We start from the raw sequence: 18,937 nt of genomic DNA on the forward strand, positions 1-18,937 counted from the left end.
GAGTTATGCTGGAACATACGCATACATGCATACATCCATTTTATATATATAATATATATATATATATATATATATATATATATATATATATATATATATATATATATATATATGTGTGTGTGTGTGTGTGTGTGTGTGTCTGTGTGTGTATGTATGTATATATATATATAAATTATATATGTATATATACTTATACATATACTGTATATATACATATACATAAATATTCATGGAATGGAGAGGTCGCTGCCAACAGTGTGCTATTCATATCCTGGCAACAAAGAGAGCCTTATACATTTTTATTAATATTAACAAAATGCTCATTTTGTATCTCATTACTTCCTTGAAAAATCTATAGATATATTATATATTTTACCCTCTGGTCATTAAAACGAACGTAGTTGCAACTTGAACTGATTTATTTCTAAATTAACATAAATGTTTCTTTAAATTCTGTCGTGGTGATGTTTATTGTCGAGAAACAGGCGCTTTACTTATCAATTTGAATTCAGCCCATTCACAATAACAACAAATCAGTACCATATTTCTTCTCATTATCCTCTCAAACTGTGAATCTAGATTCATTACAGAAAGGAAACGATTATATTTTTCATATAAGTCTAAAGGTGATAGAAAACGCTGTACACGCGCGCGCTTGCATAACTAAGAATGTCTTGGATAAAGGATCTGCCTTACTGTTAGCAATTTGAAAATTGTAATTCTGCAGTCCTTCTTCCTATGGGTACCAAAGTCTCTGTGAAAATTGTCTCAGAATCATATGGTTAGCAATTCAAGCAGTTTTCTTATCATCCCTTCTTTCCTCGCAGCATAGAAAATAAGTTATCCAAAAATGAACTGTTGTTTTTCAAACCTCTCATTGCCATAAAGAATGTCTTAGAAGAAAGATGGTTAGAAGCAAATGGTTAGCAAACTAGGTTATTGCTTTTTTCATCCCTTTTCTCCTCACTTCAGAGACTGTTTTAGCAAAAGATTGCCACAGCAACATTGTCAGTAACTCAGGGAATTATTATTTTACATCCAATGTTCCACTCAATGAATAAAGAATTTTTTGAAAAGAGCTCCAGAACTGTAAAGTTATCAACTCATGGTATTGGATTAGTTTTGCATCCTCACTTGACTGAGAATTTTTTCAGATTTTCTTAGAAATTCAGTGTCAGAACAATATAGATAACACCCTAGGGAACCTTTCTCTTACAATCATTTCTACGCTGAGCAGAAAATGTCTTAGCAAAAGAGGGTTGGAACAATATAGTTAGCGACTTAGTTAATTGTTCTTTTACATTCCTCTACTCGCCCAATAGGAATTGTTTGCTCGCTGGGAATCGTCTTGGAAAATGAAGTCAGAACATTATGGTTAATGACTCAGATAAGTGTTCTTTGACAATCCTCTCCTCAGTCAATCGGAATTATCTTAGAAAAAGAGGGATAGGGCAACATGGCCACAAACTGAGGCAAGTGTTCTTTCAACCCTCCGTTCGCTACATAGAGACTGTCTTAGAAAAAGAGTTCAGAACCATACGATCAGCAACTCAGGGAGATGTTACTTTGTGTCCCTCATCTCCATTCTGCATAGAAGATATCTTAAAAAAAGAGGCCAGAGCTGGTTGGTTCCCAACTGGGAATTGCTGTCTAGCATTCCTATTCACCTCACTGCTTAGAAAGTCTTAAATAGAGCGCCAAAATCGTATTATTAGTAACTCAAGTAACCTTGTTTTTGCATTCCCTGTCGCCATAGAGATTAAGCAAGCCCTACCAACAAAGGGGCAGAACCACAAGATTATGAACTCAGAGAATTGTTGTGTAAGTAGCATCCGACGACAGCAGCGGACTATCTATAATATCATATCAGAAATAGAAATTCTGTTAGCCTATATGAAAACCAGACATGATCCTTTTTTTTTATAAAAAAAAAATGACGTTCTAGAATCTTTTGAAACTATATTAGAAAATTAACAGAATATTTTTTTTCTTCCTAAGTAAATATAAGTAAAATTATAAAGATTTTTATTGCTGATTATAACAGAACGGATATTGATGATCTAATATCTAAGGGCTCACATGCAATGTATGTAAATAAGTTAATTTAATATTTATCTTAAAAAAATATATATATTTAAGGGAAACTGATTAATTTCATACCAGTTTGTACTGTAGATATGAGACTATCGTAAACCATCTGTAACAATTTTCCTTAACTTGTGCAGTAAATGGGGTCACACCCAGCACAAACAAGAAGAAACAAAGTGACTCTGTACCCAACAAATGGGAAAGAGACAAGAGGAAGGCCAGCATGTAAATCAGTGACCTTACACTCTGATTGGACTTATGGTCGCATTACTAAAGCACAACAGCTCATAAAACCTTCATTTCCTGATTGGACCTTTTGTGTCGCCATTACTGAAGCACAGCAGCTCAATCTAAACCTTACCTCCTGATTGGACTTTGTGGTCGCCATTACTGAAGCACAGCAGCTCAGTCAAAACTTTACCTCTTGGTTGGACCTTGTGGTCACCATTACTGAGGCACAGCAGCTCAGTCTAAACCTTACCTCCTACTCACCTGTGATTTGTTAGTGAAGCACAGCAGCTCAGGTCAAAAGCCTTACCTCCTGATTCAGACCCTGTGGTCTACTTGTTGAAGCACAGCAGCTCAATCTAAACCTTACATCCCAGATTGGACTTTGTGGTCGTCATTACTGAGGCAGCAGCTCCATTCTCCAAACCTTACCTCCTGATTGGACCTGTGTCGCCATTACCGAAACACAGCAGCTCAGTCCAAAACTCCCCTCCTGATTGGACCTTTGAGGTTTGCCATTACTGAAGCACAGCAGCTCAGTCAAAACCTTACCTCCTGATTGGACCTTGTGGTTGCCATTACTGAAGCACAACAGCTCAGTCAAAACCTTACCTCCTGATTGGACCCTGTGGTCGCCATTACTGAAGCACAGCAGCTCAATCTAAACCTTACCTCCTGATTGGACTTTGTGGTCACCATTACTGAAGCACAGCATCTCAGACAAAACCTTACCTCTTGATTGGACCTTGTGGTTGTCATTACTGAAGCACAGCAGCTCAGTCTAAACCTTACCTCCTGATTGGACCTTGAGGTCGCCATTACTGAAGCACAGCAGCTCAGTCAAAACCTTATCTCCTGATTGGACCTAGTGGTTGCCATTACTGAAATACAGCAGCTAAGCCAAACCTTACCTCCTGATTGGACCTTGAGGTCGCCATTACTGAAGCACAGCAGCTCAGTCTAAACCTTACCTCCTGATTGGACCTTGAGGTCGCCATTACTGGGCTAGGCAGCTCAGTCAAAACCTTACCTCTTGAATGGACCTTGTGGTTGCCATTACTGAATCACAGCTCAATCAAAACATTACCTCCTGATTGGACCTTATGGTCGCCATTACTGAAGCACAGCAGCTCAGTCTAAACCTTACCTCCTGGTGGACCTTGAGGTCGCCATTACTGGCCTGCAGCTCAGTCAAACCTTACCTCCTGATTGGACCTTGGAATTCGCCATTACTGAAGCACAGCAGCTCAGTCAAAACCTTACCTCTTGAATGGACGTTGTGGTTGCCATTGCCTGAATCCTGGCAGCTCAAATCAAAACATTGCACACACCTCCTGATTGGACCTTATGGTCGCCATTACTGAAGCACAGCAGCTCAGTCTAAACCTTACCTCCTGATTGGACCTTGAGGTCGCCATTGCTGAAGCACGGCAGCTCGAGTACAAACCCACTCCTGATTGGACCTTGGGTCGCCATTACTGAAGCACAACAGCTCAATCAAAACATTACCTCTGATTGGACCTTATGAATTACGCATTGCAGAAGCACAGCAGCTCAGTCCTGACCTTACCACCTGATTGGACCTTGAGGTCGCCATTACTGAATCACAGCAGCTCAATCAAAACATTACCTCCTGATTGGACCTTATGGTCGCCATTACTGAAGCACAGCAGCTCAGTCTAAACCTTACCTCCTGATTGGACCTTGAGGTCGCCATTACTGAAGCACAGCAGCTCAGTCTAAACCTTACCTCCTGATTGGACCTTGAGGTCGCCATTACTGAAGCACAGCAGCTCAGTCAAAACCTTACCTCTTGAATGGACCTTGTGGTTGCCATTACTGAATCACAGCAGCTCAATCAAAACATTACCTCCTGATTGGACCTTATGGTCGCCATTACTGAAGCACAGCAGCTCAGTCAAAACCCTACCTCCTGATTGGACCCTGTGGTCGCCATTACTGAAGCACAGCAGCTCAGTCAAAAGAAATTCTTGAATGAGTTCCTCCAGAGAATTCCCCTTCGCCTGTGAAGCTGCCTCCTAATCCTAAATCAAGAGGGAAATATTAGTAAGTTAATTTTTTCAATCATACAACTCCGTCTACGTCAAATATTTCTTACGTCGACTATCCATCATTAGCCACTTGTTACCAGGTTGTTTATACAGATGGAATCAGTGGTAACCGACATACTGAATTGAGATAACCTTTTTGGCCATTAATGGCATCTATATGTGTGTATATACAGTCATAAAAACACAGACACACACACAGACACATAGACACACACACACACATATATATATATATATATATATATATATATATATATATATATATATATATATATATATATATATATATATATGTATATATGTATATATATATATATATATATATATATATATATATATATATATATATATATATTATATATTTATTATAATAAAATGTCTTATAATGTGTATGTTTTCTGTAAAATTTTGATGTGTTTTCTCTTATATTTGTCATGTGTTGTGTGTTGAAACATCAGGTCTCAGATCTTAAAAGGGTTAGTTGACTGTGTGATAAGATACATTTCTCTGTGAGAGTCATATTTGCACAGTAGGCCAATGTTCATTCAGGTGTCAGGTGTGTGACTAGGGCATTTTTCCCTTTTTGCGAGAGAAGTCCACAAACACATAAGTTGTCAACTAAAATGTAGATGAGTGACAGGTTTAGATAAAATTTGTTTACCAGGGGGAGGGTACGCAAGATTTCTTTCCTTATCTACTTAAGCTGTCATTAAAAAGAGATATGGGATGACAGGTTTAGATAAGCTGGTTGGCCCAGAGGTCTTTTTGTGTGAACAAGTGTACATACAGGAAGTCCCCTGTCAATTTAAAAGAATGTATGCTGACAGGCCTAGATAGCTCTTTTGAACCAGGGAAAAATTCCCTTGCTTATTTTACCTTCTCCAGGGGAAAAAACCCTTGTTTATTCCCTTTTTTCCAGGGAAGATTCCCAGAGTGACCCATTTCCAAAAAAATGCCTAACTGTCAACATAGGTTTATTCTCATAGTAGAAGTCTGGGAGACTGTTCAGTCCAGACAGGGACTTTATAAAGTTTGGTTAGGTTCTGTCTCTCTCTCTCTCTCTCTCTCTCTCTCTCTCTCTCTCTCTTCAGAAGAGAGTAAAATTTGTGGTTACACTCCAGACCTATAGTTTAAGATTTAAGTTTTGGTGAAGCTGTTAGTCTTAAAGGTGACATATAAAAAGAGTGGTTTGAGCTGCAGCAAGGGATTTACTAAAGTGATATAAGCTTGTATAAGGTAAAGTGGTTTTTGCTTATTTTTACCATGGTGAAATAAGAGTGTCAGGTAGATTCTGCCTTGGTGAAGTTATTGTTGATAAATCTTTTGTGCATTTTTTGTGTGTTCTTGTGTTTGTGCATTTTTTGGTGTGTTCTTGTTTTACAATTTCAAAATTTTACCCAAACTTTTGTGTTGGTTATTTAACATACTTTAACATTGCATACTTAATTTGATTTACATTTGTTCAGATTTCCTTTCAAATCTTTAGTAATTCTTAGTAGTTTGAATTTTGCTTAGATAACGTAATTTCTTGATAAATTTAAGTTTTGTGAATTAAACTTGTTTAAGAATTAATTAAATCTTATGTTGTTTTCAAGTAATGGTAAATTTTTCAGATTGAAAATTCTAATTATAAACTTTGAAGTTAAAAATAAATTTTTGTATTTAAAAATCTTGAACACAGTGTTTCATTTTTTGACCACCAGTGAATAAGGTTGTTTGTGTGTACATAAGGCAAAGTGATAAACATGTTTTGTTCTCCTTCAGTTTACTGAAGTGAATTCAGACCAGGGAAACAATTATAGTTGTTTGATGGAGTGATGCCCTTTTTCATCTAGTATATTCTAATATCTCACACATAACTTGATAAACTTAACTTGATTTTTAAGTGATAAGCGAGTTTTATGGGATCACTGTTACCGTTAGAGTGTTCAGTCGTAATTTTATTGTTATGAGGGTTCAGGTATCTGGCTGAAGTGAGGCAAATTTTTGGGTTTTGTGACTAGTTGTGTAATTACCAGGTACTTGGTACACTTCGTGACAATATATATATATATATATATATATATATATATATATATATATATATATATATATATAAATCGTATTAGGTTTCAGTGAGACGGGATGATTTAGATTCCAGATTCTTCAATTGACAGTACAAGCTTTCAAAGACATACAGTCTATTCTCTTCTTCAGTTACCGACGCATCGCTACCAGAAGAAGACTGAATGTCTTCGAGAACATATATACATACACACACACATATATATATGTGTGTATATATATATTTATGTATATGTATATATGTTTGTGTGTGCGTTTTTTCCTCTTAGCTAATTTTGCCTATAAATTATTCTTTTATGTATTATCCAATTCAGTTAGGCAACATTCAAAATGACAACATACCTTGGGTTCCTTCTAAATGTTCTATTTGAGTTCTTTCATGTTTTTATGCATCATATTTAACAGTAGTCGAGGACATGTATCCGATAGATACATACAAAATCTATAAAGAATCTAAGAATTAAATTAACAAAATGCTCCCTTTTGGTCTACCACTTCTGGCTTTTCAATTTAAAAGACACTGTATGGAATTCTCGAACACAGAGATCAACCAATTCAGTAGATTCTACTTGATGTGGAAGATTCTTTCTGATCTGCATTCCCTAAATTCTCCAGCTGTTTTGACATTCAAAGTGCCACATGTATCACCCACAAGGCTATGGAACCTTGATATTGAAAAGTGACACATGAAATACTGCCAACAGAGTGCCAATGATGAAAGGCTACCCAGCTATATAAATGATGGAAATGAAACATGGTAATTTCTATAATTTAAGAGGAATGCAGTTCCCCTTTCTGTCTGTTCTTCATAAAAACATAAAAAAAAATATGTGAAACTTACTTGAATGAGCCCCCAAACCGTATCCTGTGGAATAGGTTTCAGAGTCATCAGCGAAGCCTCCTCTCATCCCCCTGTTTTTGCCGTTGAAATCTGAGAGAAGAAGAAGAAGAAGAAGAAGAAGAAGAAGAAGAAGAAGAAGAAGAAGAAAGAAGAAGAAGAAGAAGAAGAAGAAGAAAATAAATCGTAATCTTTGATATTAGATAAATTCATCACGTCAACACTCTAATTAATATGAGTTTTTCGACCTCGAAAAAGTTGTATTACACCGTGTTAATCATCATACGATGCCATTCATTCGTTTCACAGAGACTTTATTGATTTGCAAGAGTTTTTTCTTTTTTTAATCAAGCATCGGCGTAAACTTATTGTATCGTTAATCTGTAAGGAGACGAAATGAATGAAACTGAGCAGAAAAGGAAAGATTAAGGGCCAGTCGTTGGAAGTTTTCGCTACTGACAAGACGTTTTTATTTCTTTGAGATTAATTCATGCGCTTTAAGGTTTAAAAATGCGATAAACGTCACTCACACAAGCAATTAGACATTGAAACTATTACACAATGCCGTCACTTCTTGCACAAGAGCATGTTATTACTTAACTTCAGCAACCGGACTAATCTCGTGCAATATGAACGGAGTACCTGTTAGTAAGATATATAAAAAGTATTTGTGATAAACCAGATACCATACGATGAATTGAGCTCTTGATAAATTTAAGTTTTGTGAATTAAACTTGTTTAAGAATTAATTAAATCTTATGTTGTTTTCAAGTAATGGTAAATTTTTCAGATTGAAAATTCTAATTATAAACATTGAAGTTAAAAATAAATTTTTGTATTTAAAAATCTTGAACACAGTGTTTCATTTTATGACCACCAGTGAATAAGGTTGTTTGTGTGTGCATAAGGCAAAGTGATAAACATGTTTTGTTCTCCTTCAGTTTACTGAAGTGAATTCAGACCAGGGAAACAATTATAGTTGTTTGATGGAGTGATGTCCTTTTTCATCTAGTATATTCTAATACCCCACACATAACTTGATAAACTTAACTTGATTTTCAAGTGATAAGCAAGTTTTAAGGGATCACTGTTACCGTTAGAGTGTTCAGTTGTAATTTTGTTGTTATGAGGGTTCAGGTATGTGGCTGAAGTGAGGCAAATTTTTGGGTTTTGTGACTAGTTGTGTAATTACCAGGTACTTGGTACACTTCGTGACAATATATATATATATATATATATATATATATATATATATATATATATATTTTTTTTTTTTTTTTTTTTTTAAGTCGTATTAGGTTTCAGTGAGACGGGATGATTTAGATTCCAGATTCTTCAATTGACAGTACAAGCTTTCAAAGACATACAGTCTATTCTCTTCTTCAGTTACCGACGCATCGCTACCAGAAGAAGACTGAATGTCTTCGAGAACATATATACATACACACACATATATATATGTGTATATATATATTTATGTATATGTATATATGTTTGTGTGTGCGATTTTTCCTCTTAGCTAATTTTGCCCATAAATTATTCTGTTATGTATTATCCAATTCAGTTAGGCAACATTCAAAATGACAACATGCCTTGGGTTCCTTCTAAATGTTCTATTTGAGTTCTTTCATGTTTTTATGCATCATATTTAACAGTAGTCAAGGACATGTATCCGATAGATACATACAAAATCTATAAAGAATCTAAGAATTAAATTAACAAAATGCTCCCTTTTGGTCTACCACTTCTGGCTTTTCAATTTAAAAGACACTGTATGGAACTCTCGAACACAGAGATCAACCAATTCAGTAGATTCTACTTGATGTGGAAGATTCCTTCTGATCTATATTCCCTAAATTCTCCAGCTGTTTTGAAATTCAAAATGCCACATGTATCACCCACAAGGCTATGGAACCTTGATATTGAAAAGTGACACATGAAATACTGCCAACAGAGTGCCAATGATGAAAGGCTACCCAGCTATATAAATGATGGAAATGAAACATGGTAATTTCTATAACTTAAGAGGAATGCAGTTCCCCTTTCTGTCTGTCCTTCATAAAAACAAAAAAAAAATATGTGAAACTTACTTGAATGAGCCCCCAAACCGTATCCTGTGGAATAGGTTTCAGAGTCACCAGCGAAGCCTCCTCTCATCCCCCTGTTTTTGCCGTAGAAACCTGAGAAGAAGAAGAAGAAGAAGAAGAAGAAGAAGAAGAAGAAGAAGAAGAAGAAGAAGAAGAAGAAGAAAAAGAAGAAGAAGAAGAAGAAGAAAATAAATCGTTATCTCTGATATTAGATAAATTCATCACGTCAACATTCTAATGAATATGAGTTTTTCGACCTCGAAAAAGTTGTATTACTTCATGTTAATCATCATTCGATGCCATTCATTCGTTTCACAGAGACTTTATTGATTTGCAAGAGTTTTTTCTTTTTTTAATCAAGCATCGGCGTAAACTTATTGTATTGTTAATCTGTAAGGAGACGAAATGAATGAAACTGAGCAGAAAAGGAAAGATTAAGGGCCAGTCGTTGGAAGTTTTCGCTACTGACAAGACGTTTTTATTTCTTTGAGATTAATTCATGCGCTTTAAGGTTTAAAAATGCGATAAACGTCACTCATACAAGCAATTAGACATTGAAACTATTACATAATGCCGTCACTTCTTATACAAGAGCATTTTATTACTTAACTTCAGCAACCGGACTAATCTCGTGCAATATGAACGAAGTACCTGTTGGTAAGATATATAAATAGTATTTGTGATAACAAGATACCATGCGATGAATTGAGGTCACGGCATAACCCACGAGAATGTCAAAAACAATTATTAAAATGACTAAATCCTAAATTAGTGAAAAATCCTTTGTGGTATTAGATACGAACAGTTAAGAGCAATATGAGAGTAGCATGAAACCATTTTGCTTGAACAATGTCTTCATAATGAGTATACCAGTTTTTAACAGCTGCTTGAAGGATTAGACAACGTGGCTAAGAACCAATTGTTGCCTAGCAACGTGGGACCTACATGGAATCCGAACCACATTATAGCGAGAAATGAATTTCTATCACCAGAAATAAATTCCTCTAATTCTTCATTGCCGGTAATTCCCTGGGCTACCGAGAACGGGACCAGTCCAACGAAGAACTAATTCTTCATAAATTGTCAATACTAATTGGGGCGTTGGGACGGAAGTGAACATTCGAGGAAGCTAGAAAGCATCTTTTTTTTTTTTTTCTGCTGAGGATCATAGCACAAATCCTCTTTCACTCTAATGATTTTCTCATGTTTAGAATTACTGCCTGTTTTATAGAATTACTGCCTGTTCTCGTTAAGTTTTGATTCACCCAAAACATGACTCTCTTTAGAAATGACTGATATTTGCTCTTTCCAGCATTCCACAGGAGCTACCTTCCTCAGTGTCCCACTTCCCTCAGCTGAATCTAACGCTGTCATTTTTTGTCCTTTGCATTACCGAGAGCTCTGATCTTTCATTTGACAGCACTGTGTGCTATGACATCCTCATTTTGCATCTTAAACATTTCCAGTACCATAGATTTCTTGTTTTTTGTACTGCATTTAAGTAAATCTAAAGTTCAGAGGCTCATACCACTGAAAAAGTTGCAGAGAAATAATAAAAAATATTTGACAAATCTTCTAAATTCAAAACGGAAACAAATGAAACATCCTTTGCGCTGAAAACTCGCAACGATACAGCTAGTTATATTTGCAAATCTCGATGCAGTTATGTTAATGTACTGTGCAAGTCTCAAGTGTCTAAAATCGAAATAATTAATGTGGTAAGTTTTATAACAAATACATGATATGCTGTGAAAACGCTACACAAGATAAAAAAGACTCGATCTAAAAGCATTGAAAAACTACTGATACATGATATGAAAAGTTTTAATTTACTAACTAGAAGTCTAGAGCATCTTTGAAAAACTCAGAGGCAATTCAAAGATTCATGGGAACCTTTAGATGTCTCTGTTTGAATACTATGAAAAACTAACGATGGTGCAAAATCTAAAGGAGTCAACTAGGAAGCAATAAAATCTATCAAGTTTAATGGAATCTCAAGAGTCCTTTGTTGAAATACATTAAAAATCATAAATCCAACCTCTCAGAAAAATGTAACAGCAGTTTTTCTCGAATGAACTGAGCATTTCATCCTCCATTTTTCTTCATATAACTTCTACCAGTGTAAAGTATTTACGTGTGGAATGTTCACCTTTCACAGAAATCCTCAAAACAGGTAATCGTTTTACTGCCTGCTGTTATCAACACCTAAAGACTAACGTAGATTATACTGCCGATCTATCGTCTTAATTACACTCATCAGACCTAACAATCCCATAGACGTCTAGAAATCATGGACTTCCAAAATCTGGAATTCTCTACCTACTTTGAAATTATCAAATCATTCAATTTTCTCTTTTCCAGAGGCGAGTCTATCACCACCTGAGAGGTGAAGTCCATGAAATGTACCTCCTTGCGAGACAGAGCTGTTTTAAGTAACCTTCCTCTTCTTTGCCTATTTCGCACAAAAAAATTTGTTTCGTTGTAATTTCATTATTATTTGCATTGTTGTTTTGTTACTTACCGCTCTCTGCTCTGTGGGGAGACCTCTTCATTCGTGGACTTCCGATTATTTCAAGCACAGCTAGAACACAGAAAAGAAGAATGAAAATTCGCGTCATTGATGGTGGTAATAGATTTGATGATTACAGCAGTTGATGATAACAATAATGTGCCTCAGTTGTAGAGCAAATCGATCATTCTAAATATTAGAGTCTTTAAAAAACTGATGGATAAATTCATGCACTGAAAGCTCATCAGAAATAAACCCATTTATTTGCACGCAATTTAAGTAATGCGTGTTTTCGTGGTGCTCACCAACATTAATTTCAGTTTTTAATTCTTCAGCACTAAGTGGATACATTTAAGAAAATTAAAATTCATTAATCTCTGGCTTAGTTACTTTTACCTATGTTCATAAATTATTTTTGTGATTGAACTTGCTTCTGCTTTATTTTCATTTATTAACGCTATTCTCTCTACAAAACTACTTTTTCAACATATGAATGCAAACTTTTAAAAAGCTGATTACTTGTATTATTAGCACGTTCCGTCCTAGAATGGGCGAATACAATAAAATATGAGTTTGATACAATAGCCCTTGAAAAATCATAATTATGTAAATATTATTCTTTAAAATAAAAGGCGATGAAACTAGATCACTGTTAGATTTTATATACTTGGATAATCGTGTATTGCAGCATCTTGCACGCCGCTTGCAGCTTCAGAGACCAGGATGAATCCCATGGCGACCATCAGCATGACGGAGATCAACTTTTGGGGGAGAAACAGAAAAGTAACTAGGTTATTGTAAACTAACTCCTCCTGAGGAATGGTTTTGTTGGGGAATAGCTTTGCTTGAGAATAGTTTTGAGCAGAAGTATTTTTGGGTAAGCTAACTGCTTGAGAATAGTTTTGAGCAGAAATAGTTTTGGATAAGCTAACTGCTTGAGAATAGTTTTGAGCAGAAATAGTTTTGGATAAACTAACTGCTTGAGAATAGTTTTGAGCAGAAATAGTTTAGGGTAACAGCTTGAGAATAGTTTTGAGCAGAAAAAGTTTTGGATAAGCTAACCGCTCGAGAATAGTTTTGAGCAGAAATAGTTTTGGGTAACAACTTGAGAATAGTTGTAAGCATATAGTTTGGGTAATTAGATTTAGGTAAACTAACCACTTAAAAATGGTTGTGCGCGTAATTAGATTTTCATGATGACTGCTCAAGAATTTATGTGCATAATTAGATTTAGTTAACTAACTGCTTCAGAACAGTCATGTTCATAATGAAATTTAGGAAAGTAACTGCTGGAGAAATGGCGAAGTTGTTTTATGGGTAACTGAATTTGGATAGACAAGCTGATGGAGATACGGTATATGTTTAATTAGATTTGGGTAAATTAAATAATGGAAGAAGATATACAATCAGGTTATGGTAAACTCACTGCTTGAGAAAATGCATAAGGACAATTAGACTTGAGTAAGCTAAGATCAGGGAAAAAGATTTCGGTAAACTAAATGCTTGAGATAATGAATTAAGAGAAACTGGTATTGGTAAACAAGTAATATGAGAAGAAAATAAAACTAATTGCTGACGAGAATGATATAGGTAATTACATTCTTTAATTAGATTCTGTTAAATGATCAGCCGGCGAAACAGATTTGGTAAACTACTGTAAGAAGATATAGATTATCAACTATTGGTTCACTGCTGCCTGTAAAAAGTTATAGGGGCTAACTGCTGAAGTAGCCTAATTGGGCCAGGCTAAAGCAACTGTACGTGATAAATGGTAGTACAGGTAGTTAGATTTGGTAAACTTACAGCTATAAAGACGGTGTACTGGTAACTGGTGGATTGAACAAACTACTGGAGAAAAGTTATTTAGGTAACTAGCACTGGGTAAACTAATTACTGTAGATGAAAGGAGCAGGTATTGACATTTAAGATAAAAGAATTAAAGAATTAGAATTTAGCTAAATTAATTTCTAAAAAAGGAGATGAGGATAAATTTGGATTACTTACTGAGAATGAGGAAATATAGGTAAATGGATTATGGTCAAACTAATAGCAAAAGCTGAAGACTTTCCTGTTATGAATAATAAAGAAATGTAAGATAATATGAAAAACTTAAATAAAAAAAATGATAATTGGTAACAAAAGATAAAGATGATTAGATTAAGAGAAGTGATACGGCTGAAGGAATTAATGGGAAAAAGTTAAGTATATCTTAGTTTAACCAGACCACTGAGCTGATTAATAGCTCTCCTAGGGCTGGCCCGATGGGTTAGATTTATTTTACGTGGCTAAGAACCAACTGGTTACCTAGCAACGGGACCTACAGCTTATTGTGGAATCCGAAACACATTATGACGAGAAATTAATTTCTATCACCAGAAATAAATTCCTCTAACTCTTCATCAGCCGGCCGGGGATACGTGGCTAAGAACCAACTGGTTACCAACTGGTTACCTAGCAACGGGATCTACAGCTTATTGTGGAATCCGAACCACATTATGACGAGAAATGAATTTCTATCACCAGAAATAAATTCCTCTAATTCTTCATTGGCCAGTCGGAGAGTCGAACGCTGGGCCAACAGCGTGCTAGCCGAGAGCTCTACCCACCCCTCCAATGAAGAACTATGGAATGAATGGGAATATCGAAGAATAAATGTTATAGGTAATTGTGGACGAACATGTAACAAGAGAAATGTACCAGCAATTGAGTGTATGTCATCAGTCATCACCCCAACTCCTAACGACTCGAAGGGCCTGTGTGGAATTTTGCTACTTACGTCTTTCCAGCGCTCTTTCTTCTACAATTCCCCACTCACTTTCAGCCTCCCGTCTTATATCTCTATCTAAGAAGGTCTGGGCCTTCCTGGTGCTCGTAGGAGCTCAGCTGACACTGTTCCACGCTATTCTCCCAGGGATTGTGCGAAGGACATGTTCGCGCTATCTCCCATTCCCTCTCATCATCGTGTCATCTACATAAGGAACTTCCGATGTTTCGCATATGGTGTCCTTTCTCACTCTATCGGTTCTTCATTGGAGGGGTGGGTAGAGCTCTCGGTTAGCACGCTGTTGGCCCAGCGTTCGACTCTCCGACCGGCCAATGAAGAATTAGAGGAATTTATTTCTGGTGATAGAAATTCATTTTTCATCATAAGGTGGTTCGGATTCCACAATAAGCTGTAGGTCCCGTTGCTAGGTAACCAGTTGGTTCTTAGTCACGTAAAATAAGTCTAATCCTTCGGGCCAGCCCTAGGAGAGCTATTAATCAGCTCAGTGGTCTGGTTAAACTAAGATATACTTAATTTAATCTTCTCACTCTATCTTGCCATCTGATTCCTAAAATTCTTGAGGCTTGATTCTCAGATAGACAAAGTTCTTTAAAATATAGTTTCATTGTCATCCATGTCTCTAGAGCAATATAAAACGCACTAGATTAATTATAACCTGACTTTTGGATGCAGTTTCAATCTATTTGATTCCGAAATCTTATTCGGTCTGCTCATTATTTCATTAATTTCTTTTGTCTCTCGTCAAATTCCAACTCAGGATATCCCGAATAAGCAAAAGCAAAATCTTTTCTTCACATCATATGAAAGACAAAACTGACAAGAATAAATAAGCTAGTTCTTTAATGAAGAATTAGCATCGAGACATCAAATGAATAAAATGATGAAACTCAATTGTTAATGAAATGATCAGAATAGCGATATCTGCGCCCTTGTCGACAAAACTCACGAGTTGATAAAATTATCACGTGCCCCTTTTGCAAAAAATTCTTCAGTTATTTCGCTTTAGAGTTCATGACCATAATTTTTTATTCAGCAAAAATGAAAAGGAAAATACTTTCAAAGCCTGGCGTACTGACCATAAACTGTGGGTACAATTATTATTATTATTATTATTATTATTATTATTATTATTATTATTATTATTATTATTATTATTATTATTATTATTATTATTATTACATGTTATTTGCACTTTTAATTACACTATGTCGAGTACATTAAATACACTTATATATAACCTGTTTAAGTTCGACTGTACTCAAAAGATCAATAAATTCAAACGCGATTAGCGTGAGGTGAGTGTTACAAACCCAAAAAATATATATGATTAAACATTATTATTATTATTATTATTTATTATTATTATTATTATTATTATTATTATTATTATTATTATTATTATTATTATTATTATTATTATTCAAAGTTAAACACGTTTTAGATGGAAAAAGAATGAAAACTATTTTTCCCAGAATACAGTAGAATATACTTTTGTACAGAAACTAAAATAGAATGGAAAATACCTAATAATAAAGATATATAAATATACTGATAATTGTCTACAAGCAGAACTATAATTTTATGTATTAGTTTTTTTTACTCTTGGTGCTTTGCATCAATATTGCACAACTTTTTATCATACTGGATCATTTTTTGCACTAGAAACAGCAATAATTCATTAAAAAATGACGTTAATTGATAGTGATTTGAGCTGATATATTATTCGTTATGGAATCCTTTTCTGAGTTGCCATTTCAGAAAACATTAAACCAGAAATAACCCTTAATACAATATCGAGTCTAAGTAACGCTATTGATTTAGTGACAGATCCTTTGTGGTTAGTTACCAGGAAGCGAAGTTCCTGAGAGTTTTATTTAGTAGCTGCAACTGTAATAACTTTCATTAACAGTGATTGCAATAAGAACAGACAATGTACAGAATTCGATCATAAACTTAATTAAAAAAAAACGTAATTTTATTACAATTAGTTCTAGGTGTACATCTTTTTAATTTGAAATATTTTACGCACGTAAATTTCTGCATTCTAATGTTCTAAATTTCACAAATAAACACAGAAAAAGTATTGATATCATTCTCACATGAACTATCAGTTTTTAATTTCCATACAGAAGTATTTTTCCTCGAGGCAGATTGTAAAAAATGGCAGATTTTTAAGGACTAAATGAAATTTACAATCTGAATGAAACTGACTATCGCTTAATAAGCTTCAAGAACGTTCCCGTACTCCTATCTGTCATCTATCCGAACCTAAGTTTTCAGAATAAGAGGGGACACTAAGAGATATGAAACCTTCGGCAAAATTGCCATTATTCTACTTTATTTTTTACAGAAAATGAGTGAAAGGAAAACAGACCTACTTCGGTTTGAGATATTTCAAAATTGAGCTTTAATACTAAAGAACGCTATCGTTGCTGCTAATAATTGTGCACAAAATATATAATGAACTTATTTTACAAGATTATATCATTCCATCACATGGCGAATGGTCGAGCCACATAGACTAAAAAGAGAGCAAAATTAAGCATTAATTCTGATTCTTTCGATACAAGTAATACATACACACACACACACACACACACACACATATATATATATATATATATATATATATATATATATATATATATATATATATATATATATATATATATATATATATATTATATATATATATATATATACATATATATATATATATATATAAATTTGAACTACAGACAACAATATATATATATATATATATATATATATATATATATATATATATATATTTTGAACTACAGACAACAATAGTTTTCATAAGATACATAATGATGCTGCCCTATTGCCCGTCATTGTTATTCATATAATGAGAATATGCCCTTGACTGAATGTTGCGTCATATTGATTTCACTGTCGTTCGTGTTGAGGTTTTGCGCGCATATTTTTAAAAGATGGTCAAATCAGTGTTCTGTTTCGACTAAAAATGCAAGCATGTTCATCATCCATATAGAATTTAAGTTACATATTTATACATATATATACATACATATATATATATATATATATATATATATATATATATATATATATATATATATATATATATATATATATATATATATATGCAGTACACACACACACACGCTTATATAAATTTATATATTTACATATATATGACACACAAGAATTTCCTGATATGAAAGTCAGTACCTTATTCTTAATGTTTCCTTTAAATGAGATATCTCGACGCGATCAGATGAATACGTATACGTAAACAAATTATAAACAAGAGAGTTGATCAATGCCTCAAAATAGCTGACGGTATTACTTTACTTTTCAATGGAAGACGTCTTCTTGTTATGGAATATTCAGAGCGCCAACAACCAATGCTGTTGCGATGTGAGTGTATTGTCAGACATCAATCAGCCTCCCAATCAATAAATCAATCGCCTTAGATGAAAGCTCTATGGAGGCTAAGACAGCGTTTCACCAAATGCAAAACCTTTTCAGGCAGAAGCGTAGAATAAGACCAGTCTGGTTTTAGTGCTTTCGTATAGCTAAAATTAGGTCGAGAACGGCACTCACAAAAGTGAATACCCACTTTCACAGATGCCCATTATATTGTGTATCTTACCTTGAAGAAGGAAGCCATTATTCGCAGTGACCTCTGTTGCTAATCTCGCTCTCCAGATCTCAAGAATGACGGTTCCTTTTTCGGGTCTTGTAGACCGGATGCATAATATATATCCGCTCTCGAGTATTGCCGCATTGGCAACTTCACCCGTTGACGGGAGAATCACGAGCGATTTGGCACAACACCCAAATAAAATTGATGATCTTTACACGACAGGGACGAGCAATCATTTACTTCCGTAAAAAATCGCGGCATTTCCATAAAGGAGAACAAAAGGAAGATAAAGGTTGACATTTCAGTCTTGTGTTGTTCCGTCTGCTGCTGCTGTGAGCAAGATGGCTGTTCCCTAATCAATTATGCTGTTTCGCTTTTTCTAGCAATGAATTATGCGGTGCTGAAATTTGTTTGCGCTTTTCCGTGTCTTCACATAAACTGACGCGTGTAATGTTATAGTTGCCAAGTGCAAAAGGGAAATATTCATGTCTGTAGCTATTTTGGTGAACACGTTTACACATATACATACAGTACACCAACATACACACATATACATGCATATATACATATGCACACATATATGTATATAATATATATATATACATATATACATATGTATATATGCACATACATAC

General features: G+C 34.8%; 1 protein-coding gene and 1 long non-coding RNA gene across 5 annotated transcripts; one reads left to right on the top strand and one right to left on the bottom strand.

The window, feature by feature from the left end:
* The first annotated feature begins 3,325 nt into the window (after positions 1–3,325).
* Positions 3,326–4,060, top strand: LOC136835710 (uncharacterized). 2 transcript variants are annotated; one of them, XR_010852250.1, is made up of 2 exons: positions 3,326–3,365; positions 3,906–4,060. It is a non-coding gene; the product is annotated as an uncharacterized lncRNA (long non-coding RNA). The 2 variants fall into 2 exon arrangements; XR_010852251.1 differs by lacking the exon at positions 3,326–3,365 and adding an exon at positions 3,499–3,598.
* Positions 4,041–18,468, bottom strand: LOC136835709 (uncharacterized). 3 transcript variants are annotated; one of them, XM_067099566.1, is made up of 6 exons: positions 18,309–18,468; positions 12,554–12,647; positions 11,899–11,958; positions 9,381–9,470; positions 7,294–7,383; positions 4,041–4,361 (listed from the first exon to the last, which is right to left on the bottom strand). In XM_067099566.1, the coding sequence occupies exons 1-6, from the start codon at positions 18,324–18,326 to the stop codon at positions 4,291–4,293; spliced, it is 423 nt and encodes a 140-aa protein (XP_066955667.1). In that variant the 5' UTR covers positions 18,327–18,468; the 3' UTR covers positions 4,041–4,290. The 3 variants fall into 3 exon arrangements, with proteins under 3 accessions (XP_066955667.1, XP_066955668.1, XP_066955669.1); XM_067099567.1 differs by lacking the exon at positions 7,294–7,383 and adding an exon at positions 7,891–7,932; XM_067099568.1 differs by lacking the exon at positions 7,294–7,383.
* Between the last annotated feature and the right edge of the window lie 469 nt (positions 18,469–18,937).

Source organism: Macrobrachium rosenbergii, chromosome 55 (genome assembly GCF_040412425.1).
Source record: "Macrobrachium rosenbergii isolate ZJJX-2024 chromosome 55, ASM4041242v1, whole genome shotgun sequence".
Classification (NCBI taxonomy): domain Eukaryota; kingdom Metazoa; phylum Arthropoda; class Malacostraca; order Decapoda; family Palaemonidae; genus Macrobrachium; species Macrobrachium rosenbergii.